At 40.2% G+C, this 25,694-nt stretch overlaps 1 protein-coding gene across 1 annotated transcript in view; it reads left to right on the plus strand.

Annotated features, from left to right (window-relative positions):
• The window catches only part of ASB4 (ankyrin repeat and SOCS box containing 4), a gene marked incomplete at both ends in the record, with an annotated part of 55,036 nt that overhangs the window by 17,691 nt on the left and 11,651 nt on the right, over positions 1–25,694 (plus strand). The window contains one exon of the mRNA XM_080701037.1: positions 22,571–23,061. Coding sequence (XP_080557163.1) covers positions 22,571–23,061 — 491 coding nt within the window. The remainder of the gene's footprint in view (positions 1–22,570; positions 23,062–25,694) is intronic.

The following is a 25,694-nucleotide window of genomic DNA, read 5'->3' on the forward strand; positions in this document are numbered from 1 at the left end:
ATTCCTCCTCCTCCTCCTCCTCCTCCTCCTCCTCCTCCTCCTCCTCCTCCTCCTCCTCCTCCTCTTCTCCTCCTTTTTCTCCTTTGTCTTCTCCTTCTTCTCTGGAGATTGAGCCGAGGGGTATTCTACTTCTAAACGATATCCCCAGCCCTTTCATTTAAAAATTGTTTTGAAACGAGTGGCAGACCGTCTTTCTAAGTTGCTGAGGCTGGTCTTCAACCTCCAGTCCTCCTGTCTCAGTCTCCCAAGTACTGAGATTACAGGCATGCACCACCACATTGGGCTTGATAATTGTTTTAAACTCTTTTTCACTCAGTTACTTGCCTCTTATGGTATGATCTGTATTCTGATAGAAATTATACTTTTCCTTTGTGGCACTTATATTTTATTTAATTCTTTGATTAGTGCTTGCCTACGAGGTTCACGAGAGCAGAGACTGTTTCATTTAGCAGAGCCAAGTACATTTTAAGTGTTTATTGTTGGAAATGTAGTTCATTCAGTTGAGAACAAGTCCCAGCACAAGGGAGAAGAGTGTGGTTGAACCAGTGCAGCTCTATCACCATTACTTGATGGATATGGATCAAGCCTAGTTTTTGGTCCATTGCATTCTTTGAGAATGTATCAGAAAGGAAAGAGTAGTCAAAAGTGTTAAATGGCGCTGTGCTGGTCAGTAAGTTGAGAGTTAAAAAGTTTCCATTAAATTCAGTGGCATGGAATTATAGATTGTAGCAATCAGTTAAGCAATTGACATAGAAATCAGAATGGAGGGCTGATAACTAAGATGAGCTTGTCCACGAATGTGAACAAGCCTTTTAAAATATATTTGTGAAGAGGAGGCAAGAGAGGAACAGGAAAATGGGTTGAGAATTTCTTCTTTTAGATGACACTAATCTAAAAATTAAAAACAAAAACAAATGGAAAATTCACTGAAAGGGCAGAGGACAGAGATTAAAGAAAGAGGAGAGAGGAGGCATAATTTATGGTGTGAGGATTCTGAGAAGGGTGGGAAATGAGGTCTAGAACAAATAGAAGGAAAGACTGACACTCTAGAGAGGAAAACCCTGCTCCTACTGCTGCCAGATATAAGAAGGGAGGGGGTGGGAGTTGACATATGAGGTACAAGAGGAAATCTCCATCTGTAGGCATTTTATGTACAAAGCAAAAAGTATGGAGATCTGGGAGTGAGAAGAAAAGGAAAGGGATTAATGGCTTGAAGGAAGAAAGGTGTTTGAAATAATTGTTACAGAAAGAGAGGGAACAAGTTAGGGAGAGAAACACTGGGTTGCTGAGTGGTCCTAAAGGTCCAACTGAGTTTTCACAGTTGGTTTTGCGAAAGTACCAGTTCTAGACAAGTTGTGCCAAACAGGTAGTGTGCCACGGTACCCAGATACGTGGGTGCAGGCACTGAGACCACAGATAATCGGGTTCTATCAGCATCAGGCTCACTCATAGAATAGGTGGGGGCTATAAAGAGATGCAGGGAATTTAGGTTTTGGCAGTAGAGTTATTGAAGTGATGGGGTATGGAGCTAACTAGTTGAGGAGAGATGAAAGAAAAGACATATAATTGATGGAAAGAAAGTAGAACGGGATTTTGTGAGTGAATTCTCACATTAAGCAAGCAAGATACAGGATGGAAAGTTATGGTTAGATAACGTGTGAATATATGAGTTTTGGAGACAGGTCACTTTTCAGTAATAACTCAGCTCAGCTATGACTATGGGTGGGAGTCACCCAAGCAGAGGAAAGGAGAAAGTCAGTGAAGGGAATGAGACCCAGAAACTGAGAGATCAGGGTGTCAGGTGGGTCATCTGTGTGATTGTTAAAGACACCCAGAAGAATGGCAGTGATTTGTGTACAGAAGAATAATGTGAGTCAGGTCCCCACATCTTCGGAAGATGAAAGGGAGATAAATGTATTCAGGAAGGATGTTAGGTGGTATAGCTAAAAAAGCAGAGTCCTAAAGAAGTGGGCATGTTCTTTTTATTTATTTTTTCCAAAGGAATTAGGGAGTAATTGGAAGCGGCAATGGGGAGTCAGATATATTATGAAAAAGAACACCCAGCTATCTACTGCAGGCCAGAGTTAAGCATCCTGCATCCGTTGTTTGAGCTTGGAACAGAGCAAAGCTAGTTTGGTTGCCATGGTGACCAACGCCATGTCTCCGGGCTCATTAATCCTATGTTCCAAACTAAGCACTTAGCAATAGCTTCTGAATAAATGCAACAAAGCTCTGCATACTGAAAAGGGCACATTCATGTTAAGCAGGGGAAAAAGGTTTTCAATTTCATTCATTAAACTTGAGTAAATAATTTAATATCTTTGTGCGCCAGTCCTCCGAGCTAATGAATAAGGATAAATGCTTAATGGAAAATCCAGCTTAATAAAGTTAACAGCATCGGCTCTACATATAAAGGAAATTGATGTTGCCAGTATATATGCATATGAAGGAAAAAATGGAAAGGAAAATAACATATATTAAGCGTTCACGATATGCATATGTCAGGTACTTTAAAATATAATGTCTCATTTAATCCTTGCAACAACCATGTGGGGATACACATTATTCTTCTCATTTTATAGATGAGGAATCAGAAGCTCAAAGAAGTTAAATAAGGCCTCGCTTCGCACAGCTCACTGCATTTGAGCAGGCTCAGTTCTGTTTGGTTAGAGATCATGGTGATCCACTGTGTCATTCTGGAAACTACACAGCTTACCCTTCTGAGACTTTGACTAATTAAAAAATTAAAAGAAAAGTTTGTGCTCTTGTGACACAATATCAAAGAGAAGCTTAAATGTATCAGAGGCCTATTAGATTGAAAAAAACTCATAATCATGAGATGTTCTTAAGGGCTTTTCTAAGAAAAAGAATGAGCAGGCAGCTGGATATGGTAAAAGTGTGCTTAATTAAAAGACATGAGAGGATGGTCGCTCCTTTTCCCAAAATATGCTCTCTCAAAGCAGTCATTTATCCCCACTCTGTCATTTCCTAGCATGAAGACGGTTTGAGTTATAAAGCAGACTCTCAGCACGGAGGAAGCCAGTTTCTTCCTTCTAAATAAAACAATACCTCTGTTTGGATTTCCTGATTCATAACGAAGGTAGAGACCAGTGATTGAAGATGATAGAGTAAAAATCCACCAATTAATTTTCTTCAACATTAAAGTCTTTAAAAGCATCATTTTCATCAATTTCCAGTTTTGGTCTCCAAACAATGTAACATAGTAAAGTCTCAAATAATAGAAATAACTAGGTACAAGTTAAATACCCAACATTAAAGTGTTAGCTGATTTTTCCCCCAAACCACTAATTATTTTGGTATCACGCACACAACTGTCTTGGTCTGTTTCCTTAAAATTGAGTTGCATCCTTTTGCCCACATTATTCTCAAGATCATTTTTCAGAGAGAAAATAGTAATGGGAGCTCCCCTCCACCCCTATTGGCATGATAGTTTTCCATCTCTGTCCGGCCCTCTTGACTGTAAGTTTCCCTATCAAAAGCCATATATGACTTGCATTCTGTGTTTTCAGCCTGGATCTCTTATCTTTTTCATAGCTAGAAGCATCTGAAATAGGAAATTAAACAATGACGTTTTCTTGAGCCTGAACTACTTTATTTTTTTCTACCAGCACTTTTTCTCTAATTTTTATCTTACTTAGAGGATCTTGGATCTTATTGTTCTCCAACCATTTTAAACATCACTTAGCAAAAGATATCAGATTTAGAAACAGGCGTGCAGTATTTTCTTTGTGACCTTTGTCAGTAATAACTTAGGGAAGATAATCTAAACAATTTTAGAAGGGGACTCGAGGGCCCAGATTTGGAAGTAATGGTTAAATTGAACAATAGCCCGAGGTGCCAATCTCAGTTTTCTATTACGCTAAGGAAGAAAACACAAATAAGAGAAATGGCAAAAGCATCAGAATCAGAGGTTAAGAAAATCAAGCGCTGGCCAGCTTGCTCAAGGGCTCTGCTAATTGGAAAGCCAACGGGAACAGAGTCAGAGTGGACCCCTCTCTTTTCTAAGACCAACATCTCCCTGGCAATCAGAAGTATTTGCCAAATGCCCTGAAAGCCTCGGAGGGGTGGGCACTGCTGGGGGCCCCAGTCAGGGAGGGCCGCTGAAAGCAAGCCCTTGGAGCAGAGCATCCTTGGCTTTTGTTAGAAGTCTGGCAGCCCTCAAAAACACTCTTCAATGAAGAGGGCAACACCCGCCAAAGAACTGGGTGGTAAAGGCAGAAAGCAAATTCACAAACTGCAAGCAAAGCTGAATTACCCTGGGTGGTCAGGAGAGCTCTGAGAAAAGGTAGACTTGGGCTTCATAATTAATAATAGTAACAATTACCTGATATGACATTTCTATTGTACACCTGTAATTTTAGCCATGCAATTATTAATCCCCATTACCATACTATGAGGTTAATATTTTTATCCTTATTTACAGATAAAAACACTAAGCTTTAGAGAAATGGTTTAAGGGTGAAACCAGATTTTGACCGTAGGTTGATCTTGACGCAGAGTACTCGTTTCGGCCACTAGGTGGTGCTGCCTGCCCTTTTGCTAGGGAGAGTTCTATGGGCAAGGTACAAGGTAAGGTAAATTAGCCTTGAAACTGCCCTGGCTGTTGCCCCGTTCAGGAAAACTATCTCCATCGTACAGTACACAGAACATGTCACTCAGTAAACCTACACTCCTTTGGCTCCTCTGTTAAGGAGGGCAAGACAAACTCCCTTGAATCTTAGTGCTAATCTACTAAATGGGGATATTGTTAATAATCCAATTTCATTCTAAGGAACTCCAGCAAGGGTTCCCAGATCACCCGTGGCTCTTTCCTTCCATAGCTGGACCTGGGTAGGTATCTTTGTATCATCCAGAAATGCAATTTCTAAAGTCCATTTTATTAAGCTCTGATCCTGGGCCAGGTGTTACAAAAGAGAGCTTTTTGTGCAAATAATTTTGGGGAAACTCACATTAAGTTAGATTAATTTTCTTACAATAGGACTTTCTCAGAATCTTTTGTGTGCTTATATGAATTGTAAATATACAAAGCTACAGAACATCTACATGTTTTCTAACCATAGAGCTTTGCATTTTAATGCATTTTGTAGTACTGATATGCCACAAACAGACTGAGAAATGTGAGTCTAGGAGACTAATATTGAGGCTTTTAGCTAAAAACGGAGGCTCACATTGGTACAGCAAGAACTGCACAAAGCCGCTGTTATTTAATCTTCCTCCCAGCTTCCCACCTGAGGCAGGCAGTCTGGAGACTGAGGCAGGAGTTGTAGTCTGCTGGCAGAATTGCTACTTGCTAGCCAGGTGTGGTGGTGCACACCTATAATCCCAGGGCTTGGGAGGCTGAGATGGGAGGACTGCAGGTTAAAAGCCAACCTCAGTAACCCAGCAAGACCCTCAGCAACTTAGCAATACCTTGTTTCAAAATAAAAAATAAAATAGGGCTGGGAATATGGCTGGGGATATAGCCCAGAGGTAGAATGCCTCTTAATTCAATTTCCAGCAAAACACACACACACACACACACACACACACACACACACACACTGAATTGCACTTGCTTGGAGAATCCCAGTCTTTGTTTTATTAAGGCCTCCACCTGAGTAGATGAGGTCCACGCATATTGTGGACAGTACTTTATTTCCACTCAATGTCCACCAATTCAAATGTGAGTCTCATCCAACAAACACCTTCACAGAAACATCCAGGGTGATATTTGATCAAATATCTGAGCAGCATGGTCCAGCCAGGCTGACACATAGAACGAGCCATCACATCCACTGAGACTTGTGTCAGACTTCTTATAAGCAGAACTGCCAGAGAAATACATTCATGTTGTTTTAAGCCACTCAGCTTATGGTAGCTGGTTATAGCAGTAATAGGAAACCAATACAGTCAGCATCCACCTCATCTAAGCACAGGCCTCGACGGCAGCACTGGCCGTTTCCTGCTCAGGACTTGGCCACCTGCTGCTCGGTTTTGCTTCCACCGTCATTCAGGATAGATTTGGCTTCTGACATAGATTACCGATCTGAACTCAGTCCTTGACCTTCAGAACTCTAAGTCCGGCCTTCATTGTACTCAGGTGTTTATGTCCATGATCACATCAGAAGCCTTTATATTGCCTCAATTATAGTGACTCTTCCTTTTGTGGTACTGGGGATTGAACATGAGCCATTCTACCCCCGAGTTACACACCAGCCTTATTTTTTATTCTTTATTTTGAAACAGGGTCTCACTAAGTTGCAGAGGGCCTCACTGAGTAGCTGAAATGGCCATGAATGTGCGATTGTCTCAGCCTCCCAAGTACTGAGATTACAATTGTGCCCCACCACGCCCAGCTTGTTTTTTCTCACCAACAACATGATTTTGACACAAAGAGTTCTTCTGGGCTAACACAGACCTGAGATAATACATTTCTTCCTATTTACTATTAAATTGTCTATTAAAAGTTCAATACGAAGCTGGGCACACCTGTAATCCCAGTACTTGGGAGGGCGAGATAGGAAGCCAGCCTCAGCAATTTAGTAAGATCTTCAGCAACTTAGCAAGATCCAATTAAAAAAAAAGTCTTGGGGTGTAACTCAGAGGGAGAATGCCTCTGGGTCCAATTCACAGTAACCCTTCAGTTCCCCAACAAACAAACTAGCTCAGTGCAATGGCACACATCTATAATCACAGCGACTTGGGGGTTTGAGGCAGAAGGACTGAAAGCTTGAAACCAGCCTAGGCAACTTAGAGCCTGTCTCTAAGTAAATATAAAAACATCTGGGGTGTAGCTCAGAGGCAGAGAGTCCCTGAGTTTCATCCCCAGTACCGCAAACAAAACAAAAACAGAAATACCAAAAAAAAAAGTCCACCAGCAACAGCTACATAAGCTATATAAACTATAGACCAAAGAATGAGTAAGATTTCTATTAATTATATCATCAAAGGTACTAGATTAGGAGGTACATTCTGGATCAGATGTCATAGGCTCTATTCTCTGAAGCAAAATTGGCAGATGTCTCCCCAGGAGTTGAACAAAGAGGTCGAATTGTCACACGTTCAGTGTCTGGCTTTGGGAGGCACTAATGCTTCCTCCACTCAGCTTCTTTATTCATTCATATTCATTGAGAATACATCTCACAGCATGCAACGTGTCAGGCACTTGAGGAGATTCTGTAGTCTCCACCTTTCTTACACATATCTTAGAAAGAAGTCTAACATGGAGTTTATGGAAAATATTCTGTCTCACCCAAGAGGGACTATTGTCCTGACAGCTCAGGGGAAGATAATTGCAAAACTGGGTTTCTGCAAGGAGCGAACATGCTGAAGATGTCTGCTTAATTCTGACCAAATTTGAAGAGGACATGGCTTCTACCATACCCCAGGAGACAATGGGCAGGGCTAAGGCAGGAATACAAAGGCAGCTCAGAGAAACAGTTCCCCTCTTCCATTCAACCCTGAGGATCTTCTAAATGTTTTATAGGTGAAAACACCTCTGTTTCCACCAGCTTGGGACACTGGCAATGTCTCCTGGTTTCCTGCCTGCCCTGCCTTTCTGTAGCCAGGGCTATCAACTCCACCACTGGGGCTGGTCCAGACTTCCTGCTCTGACACCAAAACAAGCAGGTTTTTTTCCCCCCTGGGTTGAGGAGGAAGTCCTTATTCACATCTCCAAATTCATAGTCTTTTTCTTAAAAAAAAAAAAAGTTCTCAGGATTAACCTCTTTTTCAGTCCAATGACAATAATAGTATTTATTTCCTACAGCAAGAACACCATTCCAACCGTAAGAGACTGACTTCATGAGCTCAACAAGATCAGTACAAAATAGCATAGCAATGGTATATTTTCCAAACCCTGAGTTGTTAAGTCTTATCTATCATTACTCTGCTAAATTTTAATCAGTGGGTTTTGGAATTAAAAAGATAAAAAAATGAAATACGTATAAGGTGACTGAGCTCAGCGTCTGTGTCTTGATTGTTCTCCAGCAGCACATCTCGCAAGCTATCTTTTCTTTAAGGTTGAGTAAGTTTAAAATAAACAAAATGATAAATAAACATGGGTTCCATGAAAAACATCTGCCTCCCAAGGGACAAGAAGCAATAATCTGAGGAGCTGGCAGATAAGCTTTGATATGAGAAAGATTTGCTTCGGGAGACAGAGGGAAGTGGTTCGTGAGATTTGCTTCCTGTTTTCAATATGGTTAAAAAAATACAGGTAGCGGTTAAAGAACAAACTTGTTATAAGAACAGGCAAGTGTAAAAGAGTTTAGTTTGATTATCCTTTTTAGAGCCGAGTGGATTTTCTACTTCTTCACTGGGCTCTCTTTGGTCATTTGCACTGAAGCTCTTTCTCTTTTCTGGGTTAAAGTGTTGGTGAGCACCACTAGTCTTCCTCTCTTGGCTTGAATCTGGGTGTGCTCATCAAGGCCTTGGGTTCAGAATATCACAAGATACTGTTCACTCCACATTGGTATCTCCAGCTTGACCTGCTTCCACATACTCCAGACTCATCTGTCCTGCTCAGTGTCACCCATCTCCCCATGATGTTCAGTATCACCTCAAACTTCCCAAATCCAGATGAAGCTGTGTTCCTGTCCCTGCCTCTGTGTGCATCACCGAGACACCCCAATTCTTTTCTTTCTTTGGCTAAGCCCAAGCCTCGCAGGTTTCTTGTTTACTCAGTTTTCCTTTCACCCTGTAACAATGAGACCTGTGGGCACCGTCAACATCTCTCTGGTCTGACCACTTCCCATCACCTACACTGTGGCTTTCTGACCCCAAGTCACAGTGTTTATTCCTGAACTATAAGAGACTTCCGATAAGTTTTCTGCTTTCATATTGTTGTTGTTTTTGTGTGTGTGTGTGTGTGTGGTACCAGGGGCATTCTACCTCTGAGCTATATCCCCAGCCCTATTTTTTATTCTTTATTTTGAAACAGGGTCTCACTGAGTTGCAAAGGGCCTCACTAAGTAGCTGAGGCTGTCCACAAACTGCGATCCTCCTGTCTCAGCCTGGGATTACAAGCGTGCGCCATCATGCCTGGCTCACATTCTTCTCTTTTACAGTCGCCCTCCACACAGTCAGCCCAAGGGACAAAGGGTGAACCAGGTCGTTTCTACACCCAGTGCCGGGTTCTTTGTCATTTTCCTAACTTACTTCCTACCAGTCCCTCTGTTACTTACCTCTTTCTGTGCTCGCCTTCTTTGCGTTTTTTGACACACCAAATTTGTTCCTACTCAGAACCTTTCCTCCTGCTGCTGCTTTGGCCAGGAAAGCCTTTCCCCACAAGCTTCAGAGGGTTCACCTCCTCAGTGCTCAAAAGTCACATCCTTTATGGGAAAACTTCATCTTTTCCTTCATCATTTCCCATCACCAACCCAGCTTTATTCTTTCTTTGTCTTATTAAGTACGGGCATACTTCTTGTCCATCTTCTTTACTAGCATGTCAACTCCATGAGCTTGGTGACATTGTCTGTCTTATTTAATATGGTATTTCCAGAGCTTAGAACAGGAGTTGGTACATAGCAGGGGATCAATAAATATTTGTTATGCAGTCATCACCACAATCAATTCTAGAACATTCCATTACCCAGTGAGACGTGCTGCGTCCTTGAGCAATCACCTCACACTTTCCTCCAATTCCTGCTCACAGGCAATCACTAGCTTACTTTCTGTTTCTGAATTCTGTTCTGAACTTCTCATATAAATGGAATCATACAATAAGTGGCCTATACCTGGCTATTTTCATTTAATATGTTTTCCATGCTTCTTAAAACAATGAAATAATATATTAGTGTTTCATTGCATTTTATTAATGAATGATATTATTCCATTCTATGGAGATCTCACATTTTATTCCTCCACTCCCCAGTTGGTAGATATTTGGATTGTTTCTCTTTTAGTGTTTCTCTTTTAGCCGTTATGAATGTTCATACTTAATTTTTTGGTACGGACACGTGTTATCATTTTCTTTGAGTACATACTTAGGAATGTTAGTGAAGCTGGGATTTCTGGGTCATACAGTAAACTGTGTTTAACTTTTTGAGAAATTGCCATCACGTTTTCCAAAGTGACTGCATCCTTCCCCCCATCAGTGCTGGAGGATTCCTATTTCTTCACATCTTTGCTAACACTCATTCTTCTGTCTTTTTTTTTTAAATCATATTCATCCTAGTAGGTATGGATATGATACCTAGTGGTCGATATGCATTTCTATGATGGCCAATAAAATCAAGAACGTCTTCATATGTTATTGTCCACTTGCTTGCTTTCTTTATATGTTTATTTATGTACTTTGCTCATTTTAAAGTTGGGTTATTTGCCCTTCTACTATTGAGTTGTAATAGTTCTCTTTACATATTGTGTTTAAAGATCTTTGTCAGATATATGACTTCATATAATATTGAGAGTTGTCTGTTCATAGATAAAGTGAAAAAGAGTAGTTACAATTTCTCAAGGAAGTTATATACAAGAAGAAGAGCACAAAGATAATGATCAGACAGGGCAGTGTGTGTGGAGGGGAATACAGAAATGCAATGGGCAAGGAAAGGAGAGGATTATAGAAAAATCACTAAGGAACAGCTAGAGAGGAAGACGAAAGCACTTGCGAAAAAGTTGAAGAAAATGCAATTTTAACAAGTACACCATTAGCCCAGTGTGGTGGCACATGCCTGTAATCCTAGTACTTTGCGGGGGGCTGAGACAGGAGGATCGCAGGTTCAAGGCCAGCCTCAGCAAATTAGCAAGGTCTCTGGCAATTTAAGAAGACTCTGTTTAAAAAAAAATAGGTCTGGGGGTGTAGCTCAGAGGTATAATGCTCCTGAGTTCAATCCCCAGTAAAAAACACACACACACACACACACACACACACACACACACACACACACACACAGCACACCATCAACACCCTTGAATATCGCCAAGAAGCGTAGTAAAATAATTGTTGAAGGTGAGTGGCAGTGATCAGTTGTAGGCCACTGGTGTCCATTATCAGAGTAGTCCATGTGAGATGGAGGCAGATTTTGATGGACTGAGAGGTGTTTAGGTGATGAGAAAGTAGGTGCAGAAAGCATAGAAATTTCAAGAAGTTTGCTCCAAAAGGGACTGAGAGAAATTGAAGGGTACCTAAAAGGAAGAAAAAGTTGGGGAAAAGCTCAAGTGTGCTTAGAAAACAGGGCAAATAGTCATGAGAAAGGCAGGCATTGGATATGTAGTACAGAAAAATTATTTATGGGGTAACATTCTATTGCTGGGCATGTGGTCAGTTGCAAAGATGGACCTTTAGCCATCATTGATTTTGGCCTTGAATCAGAGGAAAGACTTCTAAAATAAAAAGAGGGAGGTTAAGGTAAGTGTTGAATCAATCAGCTTTTTTTTTTTTGTTGTTGTTCATTTGTTTTGTTGCAACCTGCTGAAATTATCTGCAAGTCAGCAGAGGTAGAGACAATGGTCACCATTATCTTTGCTCTTTTTTTTTTTTTGTGGTGCTCAGGATTAAACCAAGGGGCATCCTACTTCTGAGATATACCCCAGCCCTTTTTAAAGTTTTTGTTTTGAAACAGGATCTTGCTAGGTTGCTGAGAGTCTTGCTGCATTGGTGTAGCTGTTCTTGACCCTGCTATCCCTGTCTCAGCCTCCCGAGTACTGGCATTGCAGGTGTGTGCCACCACCCTGGCTGCCTTATTTTATTACAAAAAATAATTAACTTATTTATTTTTACTATTGGGTATTGAACCTATGGGCGTTCTACCTCTTAGTTATACCCCCAGCCTTTTACAAAGATTATTTAAAAATATTTTGAAAGAGGATCTTGCTTAGTTGTTGAGTCTGGTATCAAACTCATAGGCCTCCTGTCTCAGCCTTCCAGGTACTAAGATTACAGGCATGCACCACCATGCTCAGTTTTATTTTATTTTATTTTTGTTTTGAAACAGAATCTCAGTAGATTGCTAAGAGTTTTGTTAAGGTGATGAGGGTGGTCTTGAACCTGTAATTCTCCTGTCTCACCCTCCTAAGTACTGGGATTACAGAAATATGCAACCACGCCTAGCTTTGGCCTGTTCATTTTTAAATTGAGTTATTTTCCTTTTTCCCTCCAAGCTCAGGGAAGATCACACTTTCTAGTTCCCTCCAAGTTCAGTAGGCATAATGACTTTTCTAGCTAGTGATATATGATCAGATGAAATAAGAGGCACTTTTAGGCTTCATGAGGTGAAAAGCTTGGGTGGGATGGTCAAAGTCTTCCTCCGGTGATGGTCAAAGAAACATCAGATAGAGATGACAAAGCACAGATCAGGGTAGCTTAGATTCCAGAGGGATGAAATCGAGGACATTTGACCCTCTGGATTGCCACCTGGGACAACAGTGTGTTATGTGAGAGTGAGAAAGAAACCATTGTGCTAAGCCTCTGAGATTTGAATGCTGTCACAACACCGATTTAGTTTATCCTGATTAAATCCTTGCCTAAGGGAAATCTAGAGTATATTGTCCATCAACGAGGATTGACTGACCTAGCTAAGGGTAAGATGGAGATGCAACTGGGAAACTAGAATGAGTAACTTAAACTGAGTCTAACAGGAGAAGTGGAGAAACGCAGAGCTCTTAACAGGGAGTCTGCTGTAGGAAGGTCCAATGAGATTTTTGGTAGTCTAAAGCAATTTACCCTGGAAGATTGAGGAATTGTGAGTGTAAGGATGTTGGATAGGGCATCCACAAAGGCTTTGTGGGATGGTGTCAGGACAGAGATAAAAGAAAGGCTGAGTGAGATGCCTGTATCTTCAGTGAAAATGGGAAAGTCACCGGGAGTTAGTAATATTATCTAATAAGAAAGGATAAAGAACAACCTCGCTGGGTGACATAAGCCTTGAAGGATGATGTACACAGGGCAAGGAAGTGATGGTTCTGGTTGATCTAGAAGAAAGTAGTTTTCAACTTCAGACCAGAGAGGATGGGAGTATTAGAGAAATGGGACCTTAAGGAAAATGGTATTTCATTTAAGATTTCATTTAAGACAAGACTATGGAAGATACAAGAAAATATATTTGCTTTAGATTGTAGCCTGAAAGGGCAAAATTGAAACAAGAACAAAGCAGCCAACTGAAAATATGCTTTGGTGACAGTTAATAACAAACTTGACACTGTACAAAATTGCATCCTTGACAAAGAAGCCGACTTGAGATACAGTTCCAGAACATGCAGAAAATGAAAAGCTCTGAATAGAAAAAAGGAGATCTAACCTTTGAATAATAGATGTTTCAAAGGAATGCTTACTATTAATCATAGGTGAGACAATATATGCAAAACTCTTAGCGAATGCTCCAAAGACAGTACATCTTATTAATGTTTTCATAAAGGAATGCTGAACAAACATGCTGCCTTTACTTACACAAAAACCTACAGCAGGCCCTCGAGTGGAGGTGGGTGTAGTTTTAAGTTGAGACCAACTGTAAGCTAACCAGGCTGAACGGAAACAGCTCAGATGAAAACAGGCAACTAATGAGGATTCTAAAATCCAACCAAATTCCTTCTCCAATTCTTACTATTAACCCCATTAATAGCTTCTCTGTCCTCACATATATTGAAGCTACAACAGCTGTACAATTTAGAAGGTGACCAACCTGGAGGCCTAGAAGCAAGACGTTTCCCATCTTCTTCTCTTTTAATTTTTTTATTGGTGCATTGTAGTCATACATCTTAGTGGAGTACAAGATGGTGGAGGTATACATGCACACATCACCCAATTAGCCCTTAACCAATCCCCACCCCATTCGCTTCCCCTCCTTCCTTCTCATGTTTGGCTTAGTGATTGACATTTATATGTTTGTTAATGAACATCATGTGCATTAGAGAATTTCCCTCTTTCTCCCTCCCTCAGTTAGGTTGCCGTATTTGGTCATCTGGAGTATCTCCTTCTTTGTCTAGAGTTCCTCCTATGACCCATTTTCTTGCTAGCTTTTACATATTGGGGAGATCATCCAACTTTTTTTTTTGGTGGCACTGGGGTTCCTGGAAACCCTTCTACCTCTGGGCTACACTCCAAGACTTATTTTTATATTTTATTTGGAAACAGGGTCTCAAGCCAGTGCCGCTGGCTTCGAACCTGTGCAATCCTCCTGTCTCCACATCCCAAGCCTGGGGATTACAAGCGTGCACCACCATGCATGCTCAGCAGCATCCAACTTTTTACTTTTTGTGACTGACTAATCTCATTTAGCATAATATTCCATTTTCTTTTTCTTTTTCCCTTGCAATGGCAGGTGCACAGTTGTTTAAAACAATGCAACCAGAAAAATACATAGACATAAAATAATTTTACTCATTACAAAGTCAAAAGCAGTAGTCAAAATTGTTTAACAAATATCAACTTTATTTTTTATTTTATTTTAGTTTTTTACAATACTGGGGATGGAACCCAGGGACCGTCTACCTCTGAGATCCACTCTTAGCCCTATTTTTTTTATTCTTTATTTTGAAACAGAGTCTCACTAAGTTGTAGAGGGCCTCACTAATAGCTGAGGCTGTCTTGAAGCTGAGATTCTCTTGTCTCAGCCTCCCAAGTACTGAGATTACAAGCTTGTGCCACCACATCTGGCTAAATATCAACTTAAGAATCGTAGTTATCTCTGTGAAGAAAGAAAGTGAAAAGAGGAAAAGAAACAGTGAGTTAGGTTTCCCTGTAAAACTAGACCTTGGAAAAAAGAAAGAAAACTAAAGTAAATATGGCAAAAATGACTATCTGTTAAATATGGAGATGGTATCTAAGTATCTGTCATCATATCTTCTGCCATTTTCTATATGTTTGACTATTTTATAATTTGTAAAACAATCTTAGATTTGATGCTTTTGTAATAATAGATATTTAGATGTAGTAAAATGAGAGTCCTAACAACTCCATTTTATATATAAAAATAACATAATTTTTTTTTGGTGGTACTGGGGTTCCTGGAATCCCTTCAACCTCCGGGCTACACTCCCAGACCTATTTTTATATTTTTATTTGGGAACAGGGTCCCTTAAGCCAGCGCGGCTTGGCTTCGAACCAGCGCAATCCTCCTGTCTCTGCCTCCCAAGCGCGGGAATTACAAGCGTGCGCCACCACGCCCGGCTAAAAAATAACATAATTTTGACTTTTAGATAAATATGAATATTTTGGGAATATAACTATGTTAAAAACCAAGTGGAAGTTGGGTGTAGTGGCACATGCCTGTAATTTAGTATGAGGGAGGCTGAGACAGAAGGGCAGCAAGTTTGAGGCCAATCTGCGCAACTTAGTGAGATAGATTCTGTTTCAAAATTAAAAGTAAAGAGGGTTGGGGGTGTAGGTCAGTGGTAGAGTGCCCCTGGATTCAATTTTCAATGCCACACAAAGAAAAATCAAGGTGATATCGGGTTTGATTCATTTAGAACTTTTCCAAGATCTTTTTCCCCCCTTATTCCAGAATACCACTCACTGTGGCAATGATGCTTGTGGTATTCAGAGTACAATATAAAACATCACATCAGATCATACATGTAGCTGTTCAGCTTCTACATATGGGTTCAAGGGATACATTATGTCAATTAGGAGAGTCTCAAACATTAACACATTGAATTTTATGCTGTATCATTGTCATTCATATTATCTGTAGCAATCATAGTTTTGCTTATACATGTTATCTAGGCATCATATTTATTTTCAAAGCTACGTGTAAAGGTAGATAATATTATCTTTGGTGCTCACTGCAGAATAGGGAAGGAAAAGTTGGAAGCATGGTTCTGTGTTGATTCTCCATCTCAACACTCATCTCTTTACACAAAGCTCTTAAGAAATCAAGACCATCTGGACAGAGGAGCTGCTTTAGGGGAATGAGGGAGGGATGTGGATTCCCTCAAGTGTGAGAAGACAGAGGGATGAGAGTTTCTGTAGTGGTAGAGATCCATTCCCACTCCCTTGCAGCTCTTGGACATGAAGGAACTTGGGGTGAGTGGGTGCTTAGGTGAGGATGGCTCTGAGGGCCTGTAGGGAGGAGCAAAGCCCAGCAGATGGAGCCACAATGACAACTGATGGTGGACGGTCAGCCAACCTCTGAGCTCTCCTAAGTAGATAGACAAAATTAATGAAACGTGTTGGAGGTAGTGAAAGGAGATTCTGGCAGGACAGGAACAATATAATATTAATAGCTCCATGCTAAAGCCCTTCCATAATCCTGGTTTCAGAACATTTCCCCACAAGTGTCTCTTCTCTTGGGCCTCTGCCCTTTCCTGTGGCCAGCTCCCATCCTTAATGTTCAAATTTTTCTTCTATCTCACAAGTTTTTTTTTGTTTTGTTCTAAGCACACAGAAACTTTGGTCTCCACTGCCCACAGGTGAAACATGAAATTTCCTTGCCTCACTTTTTTTTTTTATCATGCAGAGCAAATTTATTTATTTTTTTTACTCTGTCTCATTAGTGACCATTCCAGATTGCATCTGAAGACCACCTTGCATCAGTTAAAAGGTTCATGGAGGGCCCTTTTCCTTTAATCCCAAAATAAATTAAATAATTTACCTGGCTCACCTATGATGAAAATTACTATAAATTGTGTCAGGGCATGTATTTAGGTTTCCTTTACATAAACCATCATCCATATTTATAAGAACATAAGAACTCCATAGTACAAGAATGTCAATTCTTCAAACAAATGTTCAACATTTAAAAATCTATTACATTTATTATAACATATTTAATTTTTATTATATATAAATATATTTATATTACAGTTATTCTGAATAGTTATGCAACTTCTGAAAGAAGTGAAGTAGGCCATTCTGATACAAAGGAAAAAGAAAAAGTCAAATTTAACTCACAAAGTTATCATCACTGTATTTAGGAAAAATTTAAATAAAGTGGTTAAAATATATAGCATTATAATAGCATAGAGTTACATTCTAACTTAATAAAGAGCTCATAAAAATGCAAATTAAGTAGAAAAGATTCAACATAAAAAAGATGAATATTTGGACAATTAACTAAAGAGGAAATGCCACCAAGTTAATAATTACAAAGAAAGTGTTCAAACTCCATTAATCAAGTGTGAATTCAGATTTTTATAAGATGAGATCATTTTTTCCTTCTCAACTAGTAAGAATTAAAATAACAGTATGTAAACATACTGGTGAATGAAACAGCCACTCTTATGCATCAAGGAAGAAAGAATGAATACAACAGTAGGTAATCATTCACAAAGACCGTCAACATCCTTCAGATGGTCTAACTTAATGACTCTCTTTTGGGGGAAATTTATTCCAAAAAAGAAATTCTAAAATTTGCTGACAATTCTTAATTGTAGCATTAATTATAAGCTCAAAATTTTGAAAAATTTTGAAAAATCTTGCTTATCCAGTTGAAGGATGTACACTTAATCTATGAAACATTATGTAGTTATTTAAAATGAGTTTAAAGTGATAATACAATAAGATAGAAATGCATATGCTAGCACATAGGAAACCAATATAAATATTAAAATATGTCTGACTTAATTGGTAGCTAGGGAAATCAGATCTAAGGAAATAACACTTTGCTCTCACCAGACTGGCTAAAATCGACAGGAAATACCAATACTGAGGGGTTGTCACAATGAGAACCTCACATATAACTTATTAGAGTATCAACTGGCACAGCCAAATGTACCCATTAGTCCAGCAATGTTACATAGAGAGGCCTCTGCACATGCACATACAAGAGTGAAAGAGAAGGCTCGCAGTGGTTAGTGTTGCTTTACTAGTAGAATAGATAAATGGTAGATTACTTAAACTAAAAGAAGGAACACAATAAAATTAGCTAAACAGCACAACATAAATTGTTTTCACCAACATAATGTTGAGTGAAAGAAGAAAGTTATAAAAAAATGTGTTCCTAAATTCTCTAAAACACACAATGTATTTAAACATATTGAAGTCAACCACTAAGCCAAGCAAGGGAAGGAGGGTTGGGGAGGGAATGGGGTGGGAATTGGGTAGGGGTTAAATCGGTGATGTGTACATGTATGTACACACAAGTTTTTTACCCCAATATGATGTATGAATATAATGCACCAATAAAAAATTAAAAAGAAAAAAAGAAAAAAATGTGTTCCTAGCCGGACATAGGATTACACTTGAAATCCCAGCATTTGGGAGGCGGAAACAGGAGGATCATGGGTTGCAGACAGCCTCAGCTTCTTAGTGAGGCCCTTTTCAACTCAGTGAGACCCTGTTTCAAAATAAAGACTAAAAAATAGGGCTGGGGGTGTAGCACAGAAGTAGAATGCCCCTGGGTTTCATCCTCAGTACTGCAAAAAAAAAAAAAGTGTTACTGATTTCATTTATTCTAAGCTCAAAAGTAAGTGAAACTAAACTATCTATCTACTTATCATCTATCATCTATCTATCTATCTATCTATCTATCATCTATTTATCATGTATCTATCTAATGGCAAAAACTAGATGTGGAGACATACACCTGTAATCCTAGTACTTGGAAGGCTAAGACATAAGAATTACAAGGTTTTTTTTTTTGTTTGTTTGTTTTGTTTTTTTGTTTTTGTTTTTGTTTTGGTGGTACTGGGGTTTCTAGAAACCCTTCTACCTCCGGGCTACACTCCCAGACCTATTTTTTTAAATTTTTATTTGGAAACAGGGTCTCTTAAGCCAGAGCTGCTGGCTTCGAACCTGCGTGATCCTCCTGTCTCTTCCTCCCAAGCAGGGATTACAAGCGTGCGCCACCACACCCAGCTTAAGAATTACAAGTTTAATATCAGCTTCAGCAACTTACCAAGACCCTGTTTAAAAAAAAAATAATAATAGGGCTGGGAATACAGCTCAGTGATTAAGTGCCCCTGGGTTCAATTCCCAGTAAAACACACACACACACACACACACACACACACACACACACACACAGTAAAATTAAAAAGAAATACAAAGATCTGATCATTTAAATAGACCTGGTTATCTGATAATGGTTTCCTCTGACAGAATAGAGCTGTTATGGAAAAGGCAATAGAAGAATGGAAGGCTTTTCTGGGTCTAGATGTGTTTTATTTCTTGACCCAGGATATGACTACTTGGGAAGTGGTTTTGTAATAATTTTTAATTATTATTTACAAATGTATTCTTATAGACTATGTAATGTGTGTTGCATGTTTTAAGTAGAATTGTGTCTTCTCACCTCTGCCAAAAAGAGATATGTTGAAGTCCTAATCTCCAATAGCTTGGTGTGTGAATTTGTTTGGAAACAGGGTTGTGACAGAGGCAAATTAATATGAGGTCATACTGGAGTTGGGTGGGTCCCTAGTGTCGTATGACTGGTGTCTCCTTAAAAGATGGTTATGCGGAGACACAGAGACACAGAGAGGAAGCCATGTGAAGGCAGAGGCAGAGACTGGAATGAGACATTTGCAAGACAAGGAGCATCAAGGATGATGGGCCACCAGCAGAATCCAGGAGAGAGAATGAGACAATCTCCTCCACAGCCCCAAGAAGGAATCAACCCTGCCAGCATCTTAATTTCAGGCTTCAAGTCTCCACAGCTGTGGAAGAATAAAAGTTTTTCAAGTTATCTAGTATGTACTACTTTATTATAACAGCTCCCGGAGATGAATACATTGTATTTTCACGTTAAACTATTTGCAAAAGTTTCCAAGAATTTGTTTCTTTCTAATTTCTTGAATAAGTCACGAGATTTAAAAACATAAGGTAGTCAAATTGTCCAATTTCATATATTCTCTGGAAAGTTACTCCCAAAGACACAATTCACATACAAAAATAAGGAGCTCCTATTCAGCAGAGGCAACTAGGCCGCACATCTAGTTGTAGCAAGAGGTCAAGGATCAATTGTAAACGTCTGAGTCCATTAAAAAAATAAAGGATGAGGTTTGTTCCAACTTGGCCTATAAAAATTTCATCCTGACCCTTTGATTCTCTTCCTTACTGGAAAGTCTCCAGCGTCTGTAGTGACCCTGCACATGGCTTCCGGGAAGACATTCTTATTCTTTCCATTTCACTCTGGGGTGAAGACCTGACCCGAAAGAAGACCTTGCTCGGAACTCTTCCAGGGCAGAATACTGATGAACATAGAGGTGCTGTGGAAGATGGGCTTTCCTTACAGCGTTGCTTTCTGCAATTTAGATGTCCAGATGGTCTCAGAGTTTGCAAAGTCTAGGTGCTCTTAAGAAGCCTTCCTGGAGGGTTGATTTTGTACAGTACACTGAGCAGGATTGCAGGAACATTGCTTTTTCTCAATATATTTCGTGGGGCCAGGGAAGCCGGAAATGAGGGCATAAAGAGCAACTTGCAGAGAACAGATTTTTAACATTTACCAAATGCAACGTAATTTCTCTTCTGCCATCATCTACTTTTCACACACTGAGTGAGAGTAATGTACAGACAAAATTTCCTGTGGAAAAATAATGGTGAGGAATAATGGTAAGGTAATAAGGGATTTTTGGAGTCAGGATGTCTGCTTTCGGACCTTGGTTTTGCTCCTTACTAGCTTGATGTACTTTTGGTAAATTGTTAACTCTAGTACAAATTTCTTTATCTGTAAAATTAGGATAATAAATGAGCTTACTTCAAAGAGTTGCTGGAAAGATTCAATGAGGCAATAAATGAAAGGAATTTAGCTCAGAATGTTGCACATGGGTAAATGCTAAATAAATATTAGTTATTGGCATAATAACAGTGATAATAAAAATAAAAGTCTCTTCAGTCTTACAGTTAAAGGGACTATAAACATTTCTGGTAGAATTGATTATAGAGTTGCCCCCCTAGGGGTCATTTGGTTCACCCCATTAAATCAGAGAAGGAAGATTTCAGCTTCTCGTGTTGACCATTCTAGTACTTAACATTCCTTAACAGAGAAATAAAATTCACTTTAGTTTCCTGGTTTAAAAACTAAGTGGGTTAGGCTAATAATTTCAAGGAGCTTTCCAAGCACAGGAAAAAAATGTATTTCTAACATTCTTTGTCAACCATAAATCAGACATGTTGCAGTCTCTATATTATTTTCTTTCTTTCAGTGAATATTTCTATTATATTAGCTTCTACCCTTTTTAATGCAAATTATGACCTTTAGGCTAGTTTAGTGGCTAAGCAGTGTGTGTGTGCGTGTGCGTGTGTGTGTGTGTCTTGCATTCTAAAGAAGATTTGAAGACCAGGCATGGTGGCGCAGGCTTGTAATCCCAGCATTCAGGAGGCGAGACTGGAGGATAACGGTTCACAGACAGCCTCAGCTAATTAGTGAGGCCCTCTGCAACTCAGTGAGACCCTGTTTCAAAATAAAGAATAAAAAATGGGGCAGGAGGTGTAGCTCAGAGGTCAAATGCCTCTGGGTTCCATCCCAGACCCGCAAAAAAAAAAAAAAAAAAAAGAAGCAGCAGCTTTGGAGACTTAAGCAGTTTAATACTATGATTTCAGTGAAAGGACAGACAATTTTCATGCCATTCAAGTTTGCCTGCACCAAACTATTAGGTTCATCTGCTTTGGTGGTACTGGGGTTCCTGGAAGCCCTTCTACCTTCGGGCTACACTCCCAGACCTATTTTTACATTTTTTTTTAAATTTGGAAACAGGGTCTCCTAAGCCAGCGTGCGCGGCTGGCTTTGAACCTGAGCGATCCTCCTGTCTCTGCCTCCCAAGCGCGGGGATTACAAGCGTGCGCCACCACGCCCAGCTGGTTCATCTGCTTTGAAAGAGAAGAGGAACACTGTTTTGTGAAACATTCAAAGTGATCAATGATTCAATTTTTGTGTGTGTGGTGGTACTGAGAATTGAACCCAGGGGCATTCTCTTCCAGAGCTATACCCACGCTCTGCCTCCCTTTTTTTTTTTTTTTTTAGCATTTTTTATTTTGAAACAGGATCTTGATAAGTTGCTAAGGCTGGTCTCAAACCTGTGATTCTCCTGTCTCAGTGTCCCGAGTATTGGGATTACAGGCACACATCACTGCACCCAGCTGCAAGTGATGATTTATTTATTTATTTATTTATTTATTTATTTTTGTGGGTCTGGAGATGGAACCCAGGGGCATTCGACCTCCGAGCTACACCCCCTGTCCTATTTTTTATTCTTTATTTTGAAACCGGGTCTCACTGAGTTGCAGAGGGCCTAAGTAGCTGAGGCTGTCCGCGAACCACAATCCTCCAGTCTCAGCCTCCTGAATGCTGGGATTACAAGCGTGGACCACCATGCCCAGCCAAGCGATGATTTTTAAAGCTACTTGTCTGAATGTCAGTGTTTGCAATATACACTTTCATGAAAACAAACTGGGTTTGATCCCCAGTACCAAATAAAAACAAAACAACAACAAAACTCAATATTTTTTCCTCTTTTTGGGAGTGTGTCCAGGAGCAGTTGTTTCTAAAGAGTTAAAGAGTGACATCTATAAGGGTCAGAAGTGAGACTGGAGAGAGAGAGAGAGAGAGAGAGAGAGAGAGAGAGAGAGAGAGAGAGAGAGTGTGTGTTGGGGTGGGGTATACTGTATGGCAGTCAGAAGTTAGCCCCTCTTTAATGAATCTTGACAACACTAGGAAATTATGTTAAAATAATTGTTTGCCCTTTTTTCCCTTTATAGGTGCAAATGTGAACATGAAGACCAACAATCAGGACGAGGAGACGCCCTTGCACACGGCTGCCCACTTCGGCCTCTCGGAGCTGGTGGCCTTCTATGTGGAGCACGGGGCCATCGTGGACAGCGTGAATGCCCACATGGAGACCCCGCTGGCCATCGCCGCCTACTGGTCGCTCCGCTTTAAAGAGCAGGAATACAGCAGGGAACATCACCTCATCTGCCGCACGCTGCTGGACCACAATGCCGAGGTCAACGCCCGGGATGACGACTTCAAATCTCCCCTCCACAAGGCAGCCTGGAATTGCGACCACGTGCTCATGCACATGATGCTGGAAGCCGGAGCTGAGGCCAACCTCATGGATATCAACGGCTGTGCCGCCATCCAGTACGTGCTGAAGGTCACCTCTGTGCGACCTGCCGCCCAGCCTGAGATCTGCTACCAACTGCTGCTGAATCACGGGGCTGCTCGGATATACCCTCCGCAGTTCCACAAGGTGAGTGTCCGGGGCCACTCAGCAGGTAACTGAGGCGAACATTCTCTAGGTAACTGGAGTTTGTTTTGTTTGAGGCTTGAGTTCTTGGATCAACTACCTCTGACTTCTATTTGACCTGCCACTTACATACCTGACCCTGACCATGTCAGCCCAGTTCAACTCTGTCTGTCATCTGTGACTGAGCAATAGGAATGAGAACAAGCTGGGCAGATCACTTTTCATGTCTTGTGTGAACACCAATGAACTGATGGTGGCTTCCTGGGGGACTGAGATGAATTTTCCAGAATGGTGAATGGTGGTCCGCAGGTATACACTTGATGCCTTTGGAGCAGAATGTCTTGTCTAAAGATGACCCAGCATGCTTTGGGATAAGTTACTGCATAGCCATGAAAGGGTCACCCCATTTTCCAGTTTGATGATAGCTAAAACTTATTACTACTACTACTACTACTACTATTATTATTATTATTATTATTATTAATTTGTTGGCCTAGGAATGGAACCCAGGGGCATTCGACCTCCGAGCTATACCCCCTGCCCTATTTTTTCTTCTTTATTTTGAGACAGGGTCTCACTAAGTTGCAAAGGGCCTAAGTAGCTGAGGCTATCTGTGAACTGTGATCCTCTGGTCTCAGCCTCTCACATGCCTGGCTTAGCTAAAACTTATTAAGGATTGATAAATGTATTTATTTATACATGTAATGAGTTAAGAGCACTGTTATATGCATTTTGCATTTGCTAATTACTTTATTAAATTCCTATAATTCTACAAAGTATATTAATATTACTATTTCTATTCTACAGAGGAGTACACAGAGGCATAGATTCTTGCCTGAGCTAACCAAAGTGGCAGGGCTTAGACTCAGTGTGAGAAAGTTAGGTTCCAGCATTTATTCTTGTAATACAGCCTCTTTTTTTTGTTTGTTTTTGGTGGTACTGGGGTTCCTGGAAGCCCTTCTACCTCTGGGCTACACTCCCACAGGCTACACTCCCAGATCTATTTTATACTTTTTTTATGTGGAAACAGGGTCTCTTAGGCCAGCACGGCTGGCTTCGAACCTGCGCGATCCTCCTGTCTCTGCCTCCCAAGCGCGGGGATTACAAGCATGCCCCACCACGCCCGGCTTCTCTTTTTTGAACAACATTTGTAATTTCTCACGGGGTGGTAAGGATTACCTGCAAATCTGATTGCTATAACTAAGACATGATACCCTCAGGAAGCTTAGAATTTAGTGGGAGAGACCAACACATAGACATATCACTTTAGTATGCTGTAATAAATGAGAGAGTAAAAGAACAAGGGATGTGATAGGAACATGGAAGAGAGAGGATTTTTGCATTAGGTGAATGATGACAATTAATTTGGTAGCCAAGATGTATTTTATTTTAGAATAAAAAAAATCAGATAGCACTGTACCTAGGATCCTTCACATTCTAAAAAATTTAATTAACACGAAGCAGAGGAGTTCAAGTTGTAGGCCATTTAATGAATGTTGGACTACAGAAAACAAATTGACTTTTTTTTCTGGGCTGAATTCCAGCCAAGTTTGTGCTTGTACCTTGGTAAAATGCCAGAAACTTATCTGAAGTTCTGTAATGTGAGTGTTGTTTAGGAGAAAATCTACTAAAGCATTTAAGGGCTGTGCATTCATAGGACAAACTCTAGATAGACGACCCAGAGAGGGTTCAGGTGAAGATAAGGTGGGATCAGCCATTGCCATGACTTCAGGAAGAAATTTTGTCTTGTTTGTCCATGTTTTAGTAGAAGATTGAGTGATTTCTTTCCTTAAAGTTATATATAAAGTTCGGAATGCCCTGGAACTTTTATTACAGTTTTTATAGACAATCCCAAATGGTAATGTGTTGGATTCAGACTGAAGTCTGTTTGGCTCTGGAACCTGAGCCTTTAGTTTCTGCTTTTTTTTTTTTCTAATGATATATTACCATGAAATGTAATTAACCCTAAAGGATCATGAGATAAGAAGCAGACTGAAGAGGTCATCTTGTTTAATTCCCAAGGTTCTGAGCAGAAATAGAACTTTTGTCCTGCTTATGAACCTCCATGAAGGCTGACCATACAACACCCTGGGATACCCTGAGCATCTCTTTGATTTTGAAACACCTCCTCCCTTATACTTAGTTGATTGATTGATTGATTGGTACTAGAGATTGAACCCAGGGCACTCTACCACTGTGCTACATCTCCAGCCCTTTTTATTTTTTTTATTTTCAGACAAGATCTTGGTAAGTTGCCCAGGCTGGCCTTGAACTTGTGATTCTTCTGTCTCAACTTCCTGAGTTGCTGGAATTATAGGCATTTGCCTCAAGACCCAGCTCCACTCAAATACACACACACACACACACACACACACACACGCCATTTTAGTTCGAATTCATTATCTCAAATAGCTCATATGTATCATACTAAAATTTTACACCTTTGTATCAGTTTGTAATATGGGCTTCTTAGTCTTTCACAACCAAATTTTATATTTCTCAAATGTTTTAGCTACTAATTATATTTTATATTCAAGTGTGTGTGTGTGTGTGTGTGTGTGTGTGTGTGTGTGTGTGTTATACTTGGAATTGAAACCAAGGATGCTCTACCATTGAAATACACTCCAAGCCATTTT

This window comes from Muscardinus avellanarius, assembly GCF_963383645.1.
Source record: "Muscardinus avellanarius genome assembly, chromosome: 9".
Taxonomy (NCBI): domain Eukaryota; kingdom Metazoa; phylum Chordata; class Mammalia; order Rodentia; family Gliridae; genus Muscardinus; species Muscardinus avellanarius.